Consider the following 16,133-nt stretch of genomic DNA (forward strand, 5'->3'; position numbering starts at 1 on the left):
ATTGATTCGGCTAAAATGATTTTGCATTATGCAGTTCCTTCTCTCTCTGATTTGCCTTTCTTTCCTCACCCATCACTGACAGGCCACCTTCTTGTTTGTGTTGGGTTTTTTTTTTTAGCACCTGACACGTATATCTGAAAGTGACATATTTTTTTGTCCTCTTTCAGCTCATATGTTACTTAAAAATCTTTAAGTTGTCAATCTGACTTCCATTGTAGAGTTAATGAGCAAAATTGGTTTTGGAGACCATTCTTGCTTCAATCTCACCTGATAGGTTTCTTCAGAAAACTATTATTTTTAAAGCCCCACCTTAACCCCTTAATTACAACAGCATAAGGTCAACACAGATGTATGATCTGGTAGGTAAAGGCTTAGGACTTCTTTACCCAGTCCTCAGATTTTGGTAACTCTGTGACTTTTTCTTTGGCCAACATAGCACATGCCTACACACCAAGGTAGTTAAAATAGCATATTTGAAAAAATAATAATGTCTCTTTCACCTATAACTGTTCAAAACAAATGAAACCTTTCAATTTTTATGTATTGTGGGGCTTTTCTGTAGCACTTCACATTTTTATGCTGCTTATTGTTTTTATTCCACTGAAATAAAAATTTCATCAAAATTCTCAACTAATTTTTTAAAACTTGAAAAATTGTTTATTATTTTGACTATGGAAACATAAAATTTCCTATTTCAGGAGAATAAGAAACCTTTTTGTTATTTTTAACTATGAATAAACTTTCTGGTATTTTGAGACCCCATTTTTATAAACCAGAATCAATAAACAAGCAAACCTCGTACATTTAGACTTGAGCAGAAACCTAGGCTGAAGTACCGAAAAGCCTATATTGTTTTATTACTTGCAGGTAAATATATGAAAGGCGAATGCACGCACTAAACCTGGCTTTTGACAAAGAATGATGTGTACATAAATGTGTACTACGAAAGCCTTTGTGGGAGGCTGTACAGTGCTCAGAAGTGTTTGGAATGCCTAACAGTTGTCTTCACAACTAGTATGGGCTGCTCAATAAAACCAGTGACTTTATTCATACCTTGTTTTGACCAAAGATGGTATTATTTATGTCATCTGGTCTTATCTCCTGTCCATTCTACATCTTTGAACATTCTCGTGTCTTTCTATCTCTCTTCATCCTCATTGCCACTACCCTAATTAGCCATTATCTCCTCCGAATTAGTGCAATAACCTCTAACAGATCTCCAGTCTTGCCCCATTCCTGACACTAGCCAGAGTCTTCTCTGATGCACAGATATGATCCCATCTCTCCATTGCTCTTATAGGCCCAAACTTAATGTGTAGGAATGTGTAGGACACAAGGCTCTGTGTGGCTAGAGTCCCACCTGGTTCTCTGGCCTAATCTGACCTCAGCAAATGCTACTGGGGCCTTCTCACAGCTCTGAGTTTGAGCCACAGGGGCCAATCCTCTGTCATAAGAAATGACAGATGTTAAAGTTACGTATCCTCTGCCTCACGCCACATATAAAAACTAACTCAAAATGATCTAAGACCTTAATGTAAGAGCAAAAACTAGAAAACTCTTAGAAGGAAACTATATCTTTGTGATAGGTTAGGCATCACATGGGTTAGGCAGTGGTTTCTTAGATACAAGATCAAAAGCACAAGCAACCAAAGAAAAAGGAGGTACGTTTCATCAGAATAAAACTTTCAAAGATCACCACTTAGCGAAAGGACAACACAGAATCGGAGCAAATATTTGCAGATCATACATCTGATGAGGCATGTATCCAGAAAGTTTAAAGAAATCTTATAACTCACTAATTAATTTAAAAATAGCAAAGGATTTGAGTAGACATTTGTACAAAGAAGATGCATAAATGAACAAAAACATACACAGAGATGCTCAACATCATTAGTCAGGGAAATGCACTTCACACCCACTATGATGGCTAGAATAAAAAGCGTTGGGGAGGATATGGAGAAATTGGAGCTTACATTCATTGCTGGTAGGAATGTAAAGTGGTACAGCCACTTTGGAAAGGTGTTCGACAAGTCCTCAAAAAATTAAAGTTACCGTGTGACCCAGGAATTTTCCAGGTTTATATGCAAGAGAAATGAAAACATGTTCATACAAATTTGTTCGTGAGTACTCACAGCATTGTTGTTACTAGCCCCAAACTGGAAACTCAAATGCCCATCAACCGATAAAATGGATATCTATATAATGGACTATTAATAAAAATAAAGTTATGATATATGCTACAGCATGGATAAATCTTGAAAACATTATGCTAAGTGAGGGAAGCCAGACACAAAAGGCCACATATTTTTATGAAATGTCCAGAATAGGCAAATCCATAGAGAAAGAAAGTAAATTGGTGATTGTCAGGAGCTGAAGGGAGCAGGGAATAGTGAGAGACTGTTAATTGGTATCAAGTTTCTTTTGGAGATGAAAATGTTCTAAAATTAGAGGGGATAGTTGCACAACTTTAGAATATACTAAAAAACTTTAAAGGGGTGAATTAATGGTATGTGAATGATATTTCAATAAAGCTGTTATAAAAAAAGTTATTCCATCTCCAACTGTGGCTTTCTCCCTGCTGTAATCACATAATCGAACTACTAAAAATAAGAGTTTTTAAAAAATTGGTAGGACCTAAAGTTGCACCTAGAATGCAACGAAACAAATATTTCTTGAAAACCAACATCTGGCACAATTCAAGGCTTCCAGCCAGTCCTTTATAGACTTGTTCCAAATGGAAGAAAGAAAGAGAGGTCTTTTGAACAATCTATGGAAAGGAACTTCAACAGGCCTCGCCTCTTCCCCATTAAATCTTTGGCAGGAGTGGGGCTTTTAAACAAATTGCCTGGATAATTCTGAGGAATAGCCAGGTTTGGGAACCCCCGAATGAGTCCCCATATTGAATTAGTCCCACTCACAAGTTCCTGTTAAACTCACTGTAATTAGGCCTTGATTGCCAGATTCAGCAACCTGTTTTCGGTCCTCGCTTCTTGGCAGCACTGACTGTTGACCACCTTTCTGCCTGAAACTCTCCTTTGGTTTTCATAGTCAACATCTTCGCTAGTTCTTCTATGCTTTTGTTCTGACAGCCCATCTGTCCTTTAAAAGTATGGCTTCTCCAGGATTCTGCACTTGGACGTGGACCCCTTCTATGTCCTTGGAAGATCCCTCCCTTTCCTATGGTTAAACTGCCATCATATACTGATGTCTTAAAATCTATTTCTCCAGTCCAGACCTTTCTCCCAAGCTCCAGGCTCATACTCCAGCTGCATACTAGGCATCTGGAGGTCCCATGGCACCTCAAACTCCACAAGTCAAAGTTTATTTCAGCTCCCCACTGAACTTGTCCACCTCTAATGGATATCAATTAATGGCTGAACCATCACCAGTCCTACCTCCAAACTAGAATCCTGGATACCACTGTTGACTTCTCTTATTTCCTACTCTATTCAGTCACCAAATGTGTTCTACTTCAGTAATAACTTGACTATCTCAGTCAAGTTCTGTCTTCTCTCCTCTTCCTCTTACCTCTTCTCTTAGGGCAGGACCTCATCCTCTTTTGTTTTTATAACTTCCCTGATCCAATTGGTCCCGGTTAGAAATTTCTTAAAAAACAAAGCAAATCATGTCATCTCATTTTGCTAAATGATCAAAGAGCTCCTTTCGACTCTTACATATTAAAAACCCCAATTCGGTTTCACTTCTAGCTATTGCTTCTCCTGACCTCCATCCCCATCTTGGAGGCATCTACCACATTAAACTTCTCTTCATTCCCAGCATGCAGCAGGCAAGCAGTAAGTAGTTTTAAAACACTTTTTTTTTTTTTGGTTCAGTAGGTTAAACATAACTGTACGTATCTTTACACTTCCCATGTTCGTAGTTCCATATCTTAGGATACACATCAAGCCTAATTTACAATGTTTGACATTTACATTTTAGGATTTAAGGCCAAAGTTAATCTAATGCTAGTGATAGGAAGAAGATCTTACATAATCATGAATTCTTTTTTGGTTTATGCTTTCCTTCAAAATCAAAGTGTATTTTATGATTTGATGTGTTTTCATTGAAAAAAAATCTGATATGTATACAAGGGAAAAGCAAGCATCCTTGGTCATAGGCAAAGCACAGTCTCTTAGATCAAGAAAATAAAACAACCTTGTAAAAACAGATCATTTGTATGTTTACTCGGCATTTCCTGAGCACACTCATACACTCATCTCCATGTCCAGAAGTTTTCCCTGAAAATCCATTCAGAATCCAAGCTGACTCCCTGCTGCATGTGACAGGCTGGTTTTATGTAGCCAGAGAGATGGATTAATGATCTCAGCAAAAAGCTGGCATGTTCAAGAGATTTAATTTTTTTTTTTTTTATATAACGGTTTTAGCCAAAGCTGTTTTAGAACTAAGCGGAAGCCGAGTTTCACAGGAGGACAAACTTGTTGACTAATAACCAATCACAAAGCAGCAGGGAGGGCAAAGCTTTGGTGTTTGTGTCATGTCCTAGGGAGTAGGGCGGGTAGAATGGTATAAGTATCAGTATCAAATATTAAATCGGGAAAATCAGTCTGGCCAGGCATGCCCTCACAGCCCTTCCAAGAAGCACGGTCACGAGGCAGCAGACTGAATCAATGGTTAAGCCCAGGGAGATTTTTCCCACTGCTGGTTACTGGAAAGCAGCTTCTGGCATCATAGACATTCACAAAATGCCTTATTTTACAAGACTCATTTTGTTCTTGTTTTGCCTGATGGTTCTTGTGGAGAGCAGAAAGCCCAAGAAGAGGAGATGGACAGGGCAGCTGGAAATGCCCAAGCCAAGGTAAAGTCATGGCTGAGAGGGGAGGGATGGCACTTGCAGCAGCCTCTCACTGGGCACAAGTATTCTATTGTGTCACAAGCAGTGAGAGCAAAGCTAGACTGGGTTGAGCTTTTTATTATGAAGTCTGTGTTCAGCCAAAGCATTTTGATTTAAGGCAGGTGATTGAAAGCTTAGTAGGTAAAACATTTTTGTATTTCTCAGACTGTGCTGCTTTGTATCTAAGGATTACATCCTATAGGTACCATAAATGGCCTGCTAAGTAATTACATTCAAGTATTTTTTGGGGAAATATATATGGGAATTTAGCCTCAACTATTAAAAATGTAGCTGGCAGTTGTCTTTAAATTATTTGATTGGGCATCACTTTCTAATGGTATTGAATTTATTTTACTGTTTTGAATCTTGGAAAAGGTATTTGAAATTTGCTAAGTTATCAGAAATGTACATGTGGACAACAGTGAATGCCATTTCATAATGTAATGGAAACATTTCCAGGAAATACTGGTTAGGCCCAGAATTTGCATTCAAAACCATTACATTACAAATCAAAGTTCTTTAATAAGTTTGTTTTGAACTGATGTACAAAGGCTGAAATTCCAGGCCTGATATAGACATAAGGACTGTTCGGCATGAAGAAAAGAGCAAGCAGCTAAAATATAAACACCAAGTGTGAAATATTACACATTTTCCATTCTACTAAGATTGTGTGAACTACTGATTATGAATATAAACTAATGTACATTATCTAGGTCAGTGGTCTCTAGTTTTAATCACACACCACTATCAGTGACAATTTTTGAAACTATCTCCAATATATGTGTATATTTAATTACAAATTACATATGCATACTATTATAAATATGTATATTAAATTGAAGCTTGACTGCTTCCTTATTTTTAGATAAAAACTAACTGTAAGTAAGAGTTACAATCTCTAGTTCCTGTTTCCCTGTGGACCATCTTGACCACCGCAGGTGTATGCCTAGGCTTTGGAGACTACTGCTCTGAGAGATGTAAATATTCTGTAGAGCCTAATCCTACTCGGTCAGAGAGCAAATGGATAAAAATCCAGGATGATGGGAAAGAGATGCAGCTCTAGAAGACTCATCCTGCTTATCTTGCCAGAATCACAGGCTGTTGAACTGGAAGTGACCTCAGAGGTCATCTGGTCCAGCAATTTCCCTGTGTGAATAAACGTAGCATCACAAGGGGGTTTCCCAGCCAAAGAAGTGCGAGAAACTCTGCTTTAGACCATTTTAAACAGATGTCTTTATAGCAGCATTTTTAGAATTGTTATTATGCAAATGGATATTGTGACTCTTGAGGGGAATAAATTAAGCAGTGTTTCTAAAAATAAACACAAGAGCCTACCACACTTTATGGGACTATCTTGTTGGATTCATACAACATGCATAGGGAAACACCGTCTCATGTTACAGATCCCAAAACATTGGCGTGAGTAATTAACACAGCTTGCTAGTGGCTCAACAGGATCAGAACACAGGTTTCTGATTTACTCAGCCTGTAGACAAAGCAATGTCTGTAACAGTCTATTCCCTAGAAAGTTGCTGGGGTTCTGCACAAGTCCCTCAGGGATCCTTGAGGATCCCAGCTGTCACAACTCTGTCACTCCTCAGAAGACCCAGCTTCATTCCCAAACACCTGCATGATGGAATCCAACCCTTAGTAGTGAGGAGAATTTCTTGAATTCCATCCCATGAGCTGTTAAAGTGAATGAAAAAGATGAATATACACATTCAAAGAATATAAAATAATTATTGAACAGAGGCTGAGAAAAAGGATAGAGAAAATGTCGCATCAGGGAACATAGTTCTAGGCCTTCTGCATCCACCAGGGCGTGTACGTGGTCAGACAGTCACAGAGCTGTGCCGGTCTGTGAAAAATTTCAGCCAAGCCTCTGACTAAAAAACTACTTTCTTTATTGACATGCAAGAGTTAAGCTATACTTACCTCTTATACAGGAATAAAATTACTGATTCTTATGGTCTTAGAGCATTTCATCTCTGTAGCATAGCTCCTTTTCTTAGAAGTTTTGTTCTCACACACACACGAATGCACACACACGGTCATACACGGACATGCCATATACCACACAACATATACCGGTCACATGCACAGTGCACATGGTCAAACTCACATACCACACACATGATCTCATACACACAGTCACACATTCACCTGTAACGTATATGAGCACATTCACAAATACAGTCACACACATGCACGCACTAACACATACTGTCAGGACCTCTTCTAACCCATAAACCTTCTCTGCCTCGGTCTGGCCAAGGCACCCTCACTAAACTGTTATTCTGCCCACCAGCTGCTTTTTCAAAAACTGCCTCTGGTTTTCTGACTCTTTATGTCCCTGTTTATTGAATCGCTGCCTAGTAAACATGTTTGTTTTCTCACAGGTGTTTGCTTTGTTCCGTTCTGTTCTTGTCTCGCAGCCCCCCAGCTTTATTCCAGCTCCTCCCTGCCCTGCTGCCTAAGCCAGCCTCCTGACCACATGATTGCTTTCCTGCCAAAGAGAGGCCTTTCTCCCTTGAGATCTGAAAATAAAGCAAACTTTGGGCTCTGGGAGTCTGGGCTCTGCCCCGGTCCAGAAGCCTGGGGTCCCCTTCCATGTTTCCTTTCCCATTGGCTATCCCCTTGGTGCCACCTGCCCTGGGCTATCCTCCTTGTTTTGCGTTGGATCCAGGAGCAGCTTTGCTCTCCTGCTACCCAGTGACCCGCATCCTTCCTAGATGGACCCAGGAAGGAAGTGGGGTTGGGAAGGAAGTGGGGTCAGGCAGTCAGGAAAACCAGGTTTAGGCCCTGGTTCTGCGGTTCCCCTTCATGTCGCCGAGTTTCCTGATCTTTCTGAATCTCGTTTCTCCAGCTCAAAAGGGGATGGTGGTGAGACCTTCCCCACTGGGAAAATGAGGTGACTTGGCAGCGCTAGGCCTGTTCAATGAGGAGGCAATTTATGTGACCTGGTTGGTCATTATGATTGCTATTATTGCTGCCAAATAAATGTCAACACGAAACTACTATAGCATTGCTTCTCAAAGGCGTGGTGAGCACATTTTCCTTTTTCTCTCACCCCTCACCCCTCCCGAGTCTGAGTTGGAGGTTCCGGCGGCCCCGCAGCGCTGGGACGTGGGATCTGGCCCCTGGATCTGGCCCCGGGTCCGAGGGCCAAGGGGTCCCGGCTGTGCCGGCCAAGCTCCTGTGGAGGATGAATCGAGGGTGTCTGCCTCACTGAACTAGCCCAAGGCTCAGGATATCAGTGGCTTGAGTTACTAAATAAGTGGACCCTTAAATACATTCTGGGCTCTCATTAGAGACACTGGGATTTCCATCCTCGCTTTTGCTGGGGTACTGGCCCTCTGGGACTTCTGCTTCCCTAATCCTCTCCTCTAAATGGATGTGGGGACTCTGCAGACTGGGAGGGATTTGCTGCCTGAGAGACAGAGGGGCAGCGAGGTGCTGCCCTCAAAATTTAATGTCCGTGATCTGCTAAGCCTTGAGGCTGAGCTCTTCCTCCACGTCCCCAGCCAGGGTGCTTTACTGGGGTATCTGAACTTGGCCCCTCATGCGGTCACTGCGCTGGGAACCTGGTCCCTGTTGACTTCTGGAAGAAGAGATGGGTGCGAGTGGAAGCTCCTTAGAAGCACCTGGACCGTGACCATATATGCTTCAAGGGAAGTGCACTTCGTTCCCATATCTCAGCTAAAGGGGAGGAAGAAGTCACATCGGACTCTCCTTGGATACGTTACTACAATGGGCTTGTCTAAAAGCAAATCTGATCATGGCTTCTTCCTCCAGTTGCTCAACAGCCTTCAGTGTTTTCTCTTTGCCTTTGGATAAAGACAAACATTTTAACTCAATCTTTAAGGCTGTGCTGGCCTGGTCTCTGCTTACCTCTGCAGCCTCATTTTGTTCATTTCAGCCACACCCCTTTCTTCCCTTCCCCCATGTCAATCTAATGCCCACTTCTCCTTGAGCGAAGTCACCTCAAACTCAGCATGTCCTAAACCAAAGTACGAATGTGATCAGTTTAAATATTTATAGGATACTCAAGCAGGGATAATCAGACAGTTGGATATACCGGTCTGGAGCAGAGGGCATAGATTTAGCAATCATCAGCATGTTAATCACAACTGAAGCTACCAACATAGATCAGCCTGCCAAAGAGAGTGCAAGGAGAGAGGAGAAGGTGGCTGGGGCAGGGCCCTGGGGACACTGGCGTTTACGGGGTGGAACAGGCTGTCAGAGAGGCAGGAAGAAACCGCGTGTCCTGAACTGAAAGACAAGGTTCAGGCAGAAGTTGGTCCTCCCTGTTTGGAGAAGCCAGCCCTCAGGGCCTTGGCTCAGGTACCTACGAGCCTGAAGGAAGTGAACACACTGCTACTGCTCCTGCCTTCCTGGCTGCCCCCAACCTATTTTCACCTTCTTCCTGAATGTCTCACAGGCATCTGGAAATCAAAATGACTCATATCAATTAGATGCAACCCCCTCCCCCAAAATATGCCACTCCCTCAGTTTTTACCTTCTCAGGAAATGTCCCCACCATTCACCCAGCTGTCAAATCCTAGACCTGGGTCCTCTCTTCCCCTCATATCCCATACCTAATCCATCAGCAGGAAGAAGAAGAGACCAGTGAGAGTGGAAGCTCTACCTCTTTCAGATCTGGCCACATTTCTCTATCCCACGCCCCCTACCCCGACCTCAAACCACTGCCCTAATCCAGGCACCATGTTCTCTCAGCAAGTTTCCCAATGGTCTCCCATTTCTACACTGCCCTCCTAGTTTTCTCTACACATTAGCCAAGTGATCTCATCAGGTCCTAAACCAGACCTTTTGACTCCCTCTCTCAGAATTTCCATACGTCTCCCCACTCAGGCTCACACTCATGAGGGTCTCATAATCTGGTCCCTGACCTTATCTCCCACCTCCTTTCTTACTTCATTCCTTCTCCTTGCTGTTCTCTAGCCTACTGGTTTCTTACTGTTCCTCACAAGCCAGACTCACCTCAGAACATTTATACATGCTATATTCCCTCTCTCAGAATGCACTTTCTTCAGCTCTTTTTTTGGTGTGCTCTCTCCCTCAACTCCAGGTCTCAGAAGGCTTCCCTGACCATCCTCCACTCCAACCCACCTCTCTCTTATTCCTCACTCTGCTTTTTATATTTTATGGCATTCAGCACTTCCTGGAGTTATATTATTTAACTGCCTACTTGTTTACTGTCTATCTCCCCCACAAAGCTATCAGCCCTGTGAAGGCAGTGAATGTTTGTTGTCCCCATGAGTTGAACAGTATCTGGACAGAGTGTGTGCCTCATAGAAACGTGTTTAGCAAATGAATTTGAGTCGAGGAATTGTGTAACCAGAGTATGGGACATCTGACCATATTTATATTGACGTCCGCAAGGTTGATAGGAGGAAATGAATGGAGAGAAACGGTCGGTGGCAGAGCTCTCACTGGAAGTGGGGGAATGATTGGGAGGTCTGGAGCCAGGCCAAGTGGCTCTAAGAGTAGGGCTACAAGGTCGGAAGCCCCAGCTTATAGGGAAATCTCCTTCTTGGGTGGGAGGAGGGTGAGGGGGACAGGCCAACCTTTAGACCAGCACTGAATAATAAAACTTTTTGCAGTTGTGAACATAGTAGTCACCAGAAACATGTGGCTATTGAGCACATGAGTATGGCTAGTGTAACTTAAGAACTAAATATTAATTTTATTTCATTTTGATTAACTTAAATAGCCACATGTGGCTAATGGCTACTTTATTGATCAGCATAGATTTAGACCTCCCATTGAATGACACCATCTGAGCTGAGCTGGTAGAGAATGAAAGTTAAGAAGGATTTCATAGGAAGATGTCTCAGAGAACAAGACCTCAAGAGAGGAAACCTGTTACTTTTCTCTTACAGAGTTTAAACAGGAAATATGCTTGGTGCTCTTTTAAAAAAATAAATGAAATGTAACAAGAACACTGGGAATAAAATAGAGGCATATAAATGATTAATAAACACTCAGAAAAATCTTTGTTTACCTCTGAAAACCTAAATAGCCTACACATCATAAAAATTATGGTAACACTGACTTCTTATAAGGTTATTTACTTTTTTCTGTCAAGAATTAGATCTCACATTCTTTCAGACCCAAATGTCCAAATGACCTGCCCTTCCTTCCTTCCTTCCTTCCTTCCTTCCTTCCTTCCTTCCTTCTTCCCTCTTCTCTCCCTTTTTCCTCTACTGTTTTTCTTCTTTCCTCCTCCCTCTCTCCCTATCTTTCCTCTCTCTCTCCTCCTTTTTTCTTTTTTTTTTTTTGTTAAGTGGTAATCCTGTCAGTAGAATATTGCTTTAGAATATTTTGGATTTTACTGCTTTAGGATTACATGTGGTTGTGGTGAGGGAAAAAAAATGATCTGGAAATAGTGATTGTGAATGGAGAGGAGAGAATTGCTCCTTTGTCATCTGGGTTAGAGAAAAGAGAGTGAACTAGGGTCCTCCAGCCCCAGCTTCCACGTGGGTGGCTGGAGCAACTTTGTCCCCAACTTGGCCTTGATCCCTGCTGGCTGTGAATTGTTTGTTCTCCTGGGGGTTGAAGCTCTGCACCAGGGTGAATTCTGCAGACAGCTGCCAATTGGACCGATAGAAGGAGCATCAGGTCTGACTAGGATAATACCAGCACTTTAAAACTTTATATTTGTCTCAGAGTTTTATTTATCACAAAATCAATGTTATAATAACATAAAAGAAATGTTTAAAAAGAAAAAAAAACCTGCACATTTTAATTCTCCATCATTCAACCCAGAAACTGTCATCCGATCATAATTTTTGATGATTCAGAGCTTGTCAAGGTAGAATGGTGTCCTGCCTGGGAGGTATTTGCATTAGGAAGGCTCTGGAAGGTCCTGGTTCTCTGGTTTGTCTGCCTGTGAGGGCCTGGGGGGAGAGAGAGGTGGTGGGGAAGTGTGTCCCTCAGTCTGATATCTGATGGAGAAAAGATGCCTAACCGATAGTTCTTACAAGAAGTAATCTCCCCAGATAATCTCACTCAATGCCTTGGGGGCCAATGGAAAAATATCTTGCTTGTCTTTGCAGTCACCTATATAAGAAGAACCTCGATGTGACCAAAATCCGGAAAGGAAAGCCTCAGCCTCTTCTCAGAGTGGAGGATCATGATTTCACCATGAGGCCTGCCTTTGGAGGTAGGATTGCGTCTTCCCCTTGGTCTGGTAGGGCCTTGTCCCCAAGGCTACCTGCTGCTGTTCTGTTCAGTTCTCTCAGGCACATACCTTCTTGGGGGCCCTGATTTTCTCACTCACAGTAGGATAAGCCCAACTCGCTCCCATAGTCACTAATTTTTCCAAGGAGAAAAGAGCTGGAAGGAAGTGAGTGGAGAGGGGTCTTGACTGAAGAGGAGCTGATTGGTGGTGACTAAGCTGTTTATATTCAGAAAGGACATGCCCTACTGCTGCCAACATTCCTCTCCTGGAAAAAAGTAAGAGCCAGCAGGGAGAGTCTGGACACAAAATGGCTTTCCCACTCAGCCACCCCATGCCTCGCTGGGTTTTGAGGAGCCGCCTGCTTTCCAACGCAGCAACAACCATTTTGCAAAAGCCCCTTACAAAGTCCACTTGCAGACTTGGTCCCAAAGGAGCTTCCCTGCTCTTGGGGTCAGGGAGGGGTGGCACGGTCGGTGGTTGTCCCTTCCAGAAACTGGAGAAATGCCATGGGAAGGCTAGGGAAGGAGTCAGCCGCCTGCTCTGCCCAACCATGCAGGGAGTTGGGTGAGAGCAGAAACATGCCTGAGGTATGGGCCAATTCCCGCTTCATGCATGTGGGGAAACTGAGGCCCGGAGTTTTTCAGCTGATGGACTCTGGCCAGGACAGACCCAAAATGGCCGGCTTCCATTTCCCTTTCTTTCCACTCTTGATCTTCCCTTAGGTCCCGGAATTCTCCTGGGGAGGCAGGAAGGAGTAGGGGTCACAGGCAGGCAAGTTAGTGGCCTCTGTTTGCTGGTTTGTAAAATGGGGATAGTAACCCCTACGTCTGGGGTTGTTGTGGGGATTAAATGAGATAATGCATGTAAAGCCCCTGGCACATATTCATTCACATCCCCTTAGAAAAACCCATCTATCAGGCCTTCTTCTGTGTGTCTTGTCTGTTAAAGAATTAAGACATTAAATTATCTCAGAGGCCTCTGTATTTTAAAAGGCCTCAAAGCCTTCCATTCCATTTTCTGAGCTCTGACACCTGCTGAGCAGGGGGATAAAAGTAGGCAGCAGGTCACAGCCCTTGCTTCTTCTTCTTGCCCAGGTACTTCATTCATCACCGCTGGTTCAGATCAGGAGGCTGCTGCCTCTCTGGAAGTTCTGGTTCCCTGGAGGCTCACCATGAATAATACCACCAAGGAATTTTATGAAAATAAAAGTTTCCTTAAAAAGCAGTTCTCAGATCGTTGTATTTGCTCCAGAAAGTCCAAGTCGGACATTTGTGTAAGCAGGGAGCTCACCTTGCCTTTCTTGTAGGGTGTTAGTTAAGATACAGAGATTCAGCTAAGTAGCTAGAACAACAATAAACAGTAGCTTTCATGACAACGAACACTTTTATAGTGATTCCTCTGTGCCAGGAACCAATCCAATCAAGGTACTTACATATACGATCATATTTCAGTCCTTACAAGTACTCTGAGGGGTAGATACCATTATTATACCCAGGCGGGGGCACTGAAGCACAGAGAGGTGGAGTGACTGACTCAGGTCACACTGCTACTGAGGTTCGACTCTTCCTCCAATTTGGGTCTCTTTCTTGTCCCCTCTACCAGTATGTCCCTCAGTGCAGGGCTAACATATCCATTAAGCAGAATAGGCATAGCATCTAGGGCTCACAAATGATACTCTTAAGGGCCTCCCAAAATATTTTAATTTATTTTAAAATCAGAAGGAAAAAATGAAATTTTAGAGAGAAGAAAATGTTTTTAATATATAATATTAATATATTCATCTTTATCCCAATACAGTTATAAAATGTTTTAAAATATTTTTTAATGGAAGAAGAAGCCCATGAAAGCAAAAATGCCTAGGGCCCTCAAAAGTCATATCGTGGCCCTGACCTAATACACAGTTTTGTGGGGCAGGTGCATGTGTTGGGGTGTGGGCGATATTCTGAACTATGTGTTGTAACTTTCTACTGGAAGCTGTTGTTGTTGGCAGGAGCCTGAGCAGTCACCTGGTCAATACCTTGGGTTTACAGAAGAAGAACCTGGGGTACAGGGGTTTAAGTGATGGCCACAGAACAACTGGGGGGCAGAAACTGGGTTTCTTCTGTGATGTCAGCTGCAAAACTGAAAGCTTCATAAAAATGTCCCTCCTCAACAGCTGGTGAAGTCCTGCCATGTTCCCAGAAAACTCGGCTATGAACAGAATCTCCAATAGGCTGCAGCCCCAGTCAGGGTGCTCCTTCCTCAAGCCATGTTTGAGGAGAAAATTGGACTTTCTGTGCCCTGGTCCATGAACTGCTGGGCCCAGAGGTGGGCAGGCTCTCCGAGAGCGTCAAGGGTCAGGATAGTCCCCTGCCCTGCCTGAGTAAGCTTCTGAGTCTGGGGAAGGCTCTGACTTTGAGGGAAGCTGTAGGGAAGAAGGTGTCACCCTAGCAGGTGCGTGATAAGACCTGAGTTTCTTACACATCAGCTGTCAAGATCTCAGTGACCAAAGCAGAGTAGGGGCCCCTCCTCCTTCCTTCCAACGCTCTCCTCCAGGGCAGTTGGGCCTCTGGGCACCTTTTATCCCCTGCAGGCATTTCTTGGGTGTCCAGATGTCACTTGTCTAAAAGAGAGGAAGGGGAGCACATAGTGAAGAGCTATGGCTCTACGCCCCCATAAGCCCGTGAACGAGGTTTGTGACTCCAGCAGTCCTGGCCAAGCAGGTGGGACTGGGCCATTGCAGGAGGGGCTTCCCCACTGCCTGTGGTTCCAATGATTGTGATAACCAGTAATCCCTGGAAGCATCTGGAGATGGTTTAGAGCCAAGAAGCCTTCCTTGTGGGTGCTCCTGAGGGTCCCCATTCTATCTAGCACCTCATTCCTGGGCAGGAGGCACTGGCCAGGGACTGAGTGGGTCTCTGAGGGAGGAGGCTGGCAGACAGCACATAGATGACTTTGTGCAAGTAACAGAAGGAGCTCCTTCCTTGGGGGCAGCCCTGCGCCAGGCCCCTGGGCCCAGCCTGCTCCAACCACACCGAGCCTACACCTCTCTCTCCTTAGCACCCACACATACCAAGCGGGCCAGGTGAACAGAGACTTCCCCCAATGTTTGCGGGGTATGTCTTCTCTTCCTACATTTTTTTTCTCTGAGAGAGACTTTCTTAAGAATTGATATTTTAAAGTAATTGATAAAGAGGAATTGGTCTAAGACTAGATACCCCTTGGATGACCTTTTCAGTGTGGAAAGAGAAAAGATTAAAAATCTAGCAGCTTCCTAATAATCCCAGGGATCAGTCAGAACACAAATACCTTGTCTAAGCTCCCAGCTGCCTGGTTCCATGGTGTGTCCTGGTTAGAGGAACCTCCAGAGGCCCGGGGTTTTTCTCCATTTGCTAAAAGAAATGTTGCATGCTGATTTTTAAAAATTAAAATTTGATTTTTAAAAAGTTGTGGTAAAATATATATAACATAAGATTTACCATCTTAACCATATTTAAGTGTACACTTCAGTGGCATTAAGCACATTCACAGTGTCATGTAACCGTCACCACCATCCATCTCCAGAACTTCATCTTCCTAAACTGAAACTCTGTATTCTTTAAACAATAGCCCCCCACTTCCCTCTTCCCCCAGTCCTGATATCCACCCTTCTACTTTCTGTCTCTATGAATTTGACTACTTTCAGTACCCCATACAAATGGCATCATACAGTTTTTGATTGGCTTTTGTGACTGGCTTATCTACTTATCATAATGTCTTCAAAGTTCATCCAGGTTGTAGCATGTGACAGGATTTCCTTCCTTTTTAAGGCCAAATAATATTCTATTGTATGATTACATCACATTTTGTTTTTCCATTCTTCTGTCAATGGACATTTGGATTGTTTCCACCTTTTGACTATTGTGAGTAATGCTGCTATTAATGTGTGTGTAGAAATATCTGAGATCCTGCTTTCAATTCTTTTAGGTATATACTCAGAAGTAGAAATGCTGGATCATATGGTAGTTCTATGTTTGATTTTTTTAAATTATTTTTTTATTTATTGTGGTGACATTGATAATAAAATCTAATAAGTTTCAAGTGTACACTTCAACAGTA

The 16,133-nt window shown here is 43.0% G+C and overlaps 1 protein-coding gene across 2 annotated transcripts in view; it reads left to right on the plus strand.

Annotated features, from left to right (window-relative positions):
• The first annotated feature begins 2,696 nt into the window (after positions 1-2,696).
• The window catches only part of GABRR2 (gamma-aminobutyric acid type A receptor subunit rho2), a 33,555-nt gene continuing 20,118 nt past the window's right edge, over positions 2,697-16,133 (plus strand). For both annotated transcript variants that reach the window (XM_039853164.1, XM_039853163.1), the window contains exons 1-2: positions 2,697-4,816; positions 11,932-12,038. In XM_039853164.1, the coding sequence (XP_039709098.1) occupies positions 4,629-4,816; positions 11,932-12,038 (295 nt within the window). In that variant the 5' untranslated portion in view covers positions 2,697-4,628. The remainder of the gene's footprint in view (positions 4,817-11,931; positions 12,039-16,133) is intronic.

Source organism: Pteropus medius, unplaced genomic scaffold (assembly GCF_902729225.1).
Source record: "Pteropus medius unplaced genomic scaffold, Ma_sr-lr_union100, whole genome shotgun sequence".
In the NCBI taxonomy this organism is placed as follows: domain Eukaryota; kingdom Metazoa; phylum Chordata; class Mammalia; order Chiroptera; family Pteropodidae; genus Pteropus; species Pteropus medius.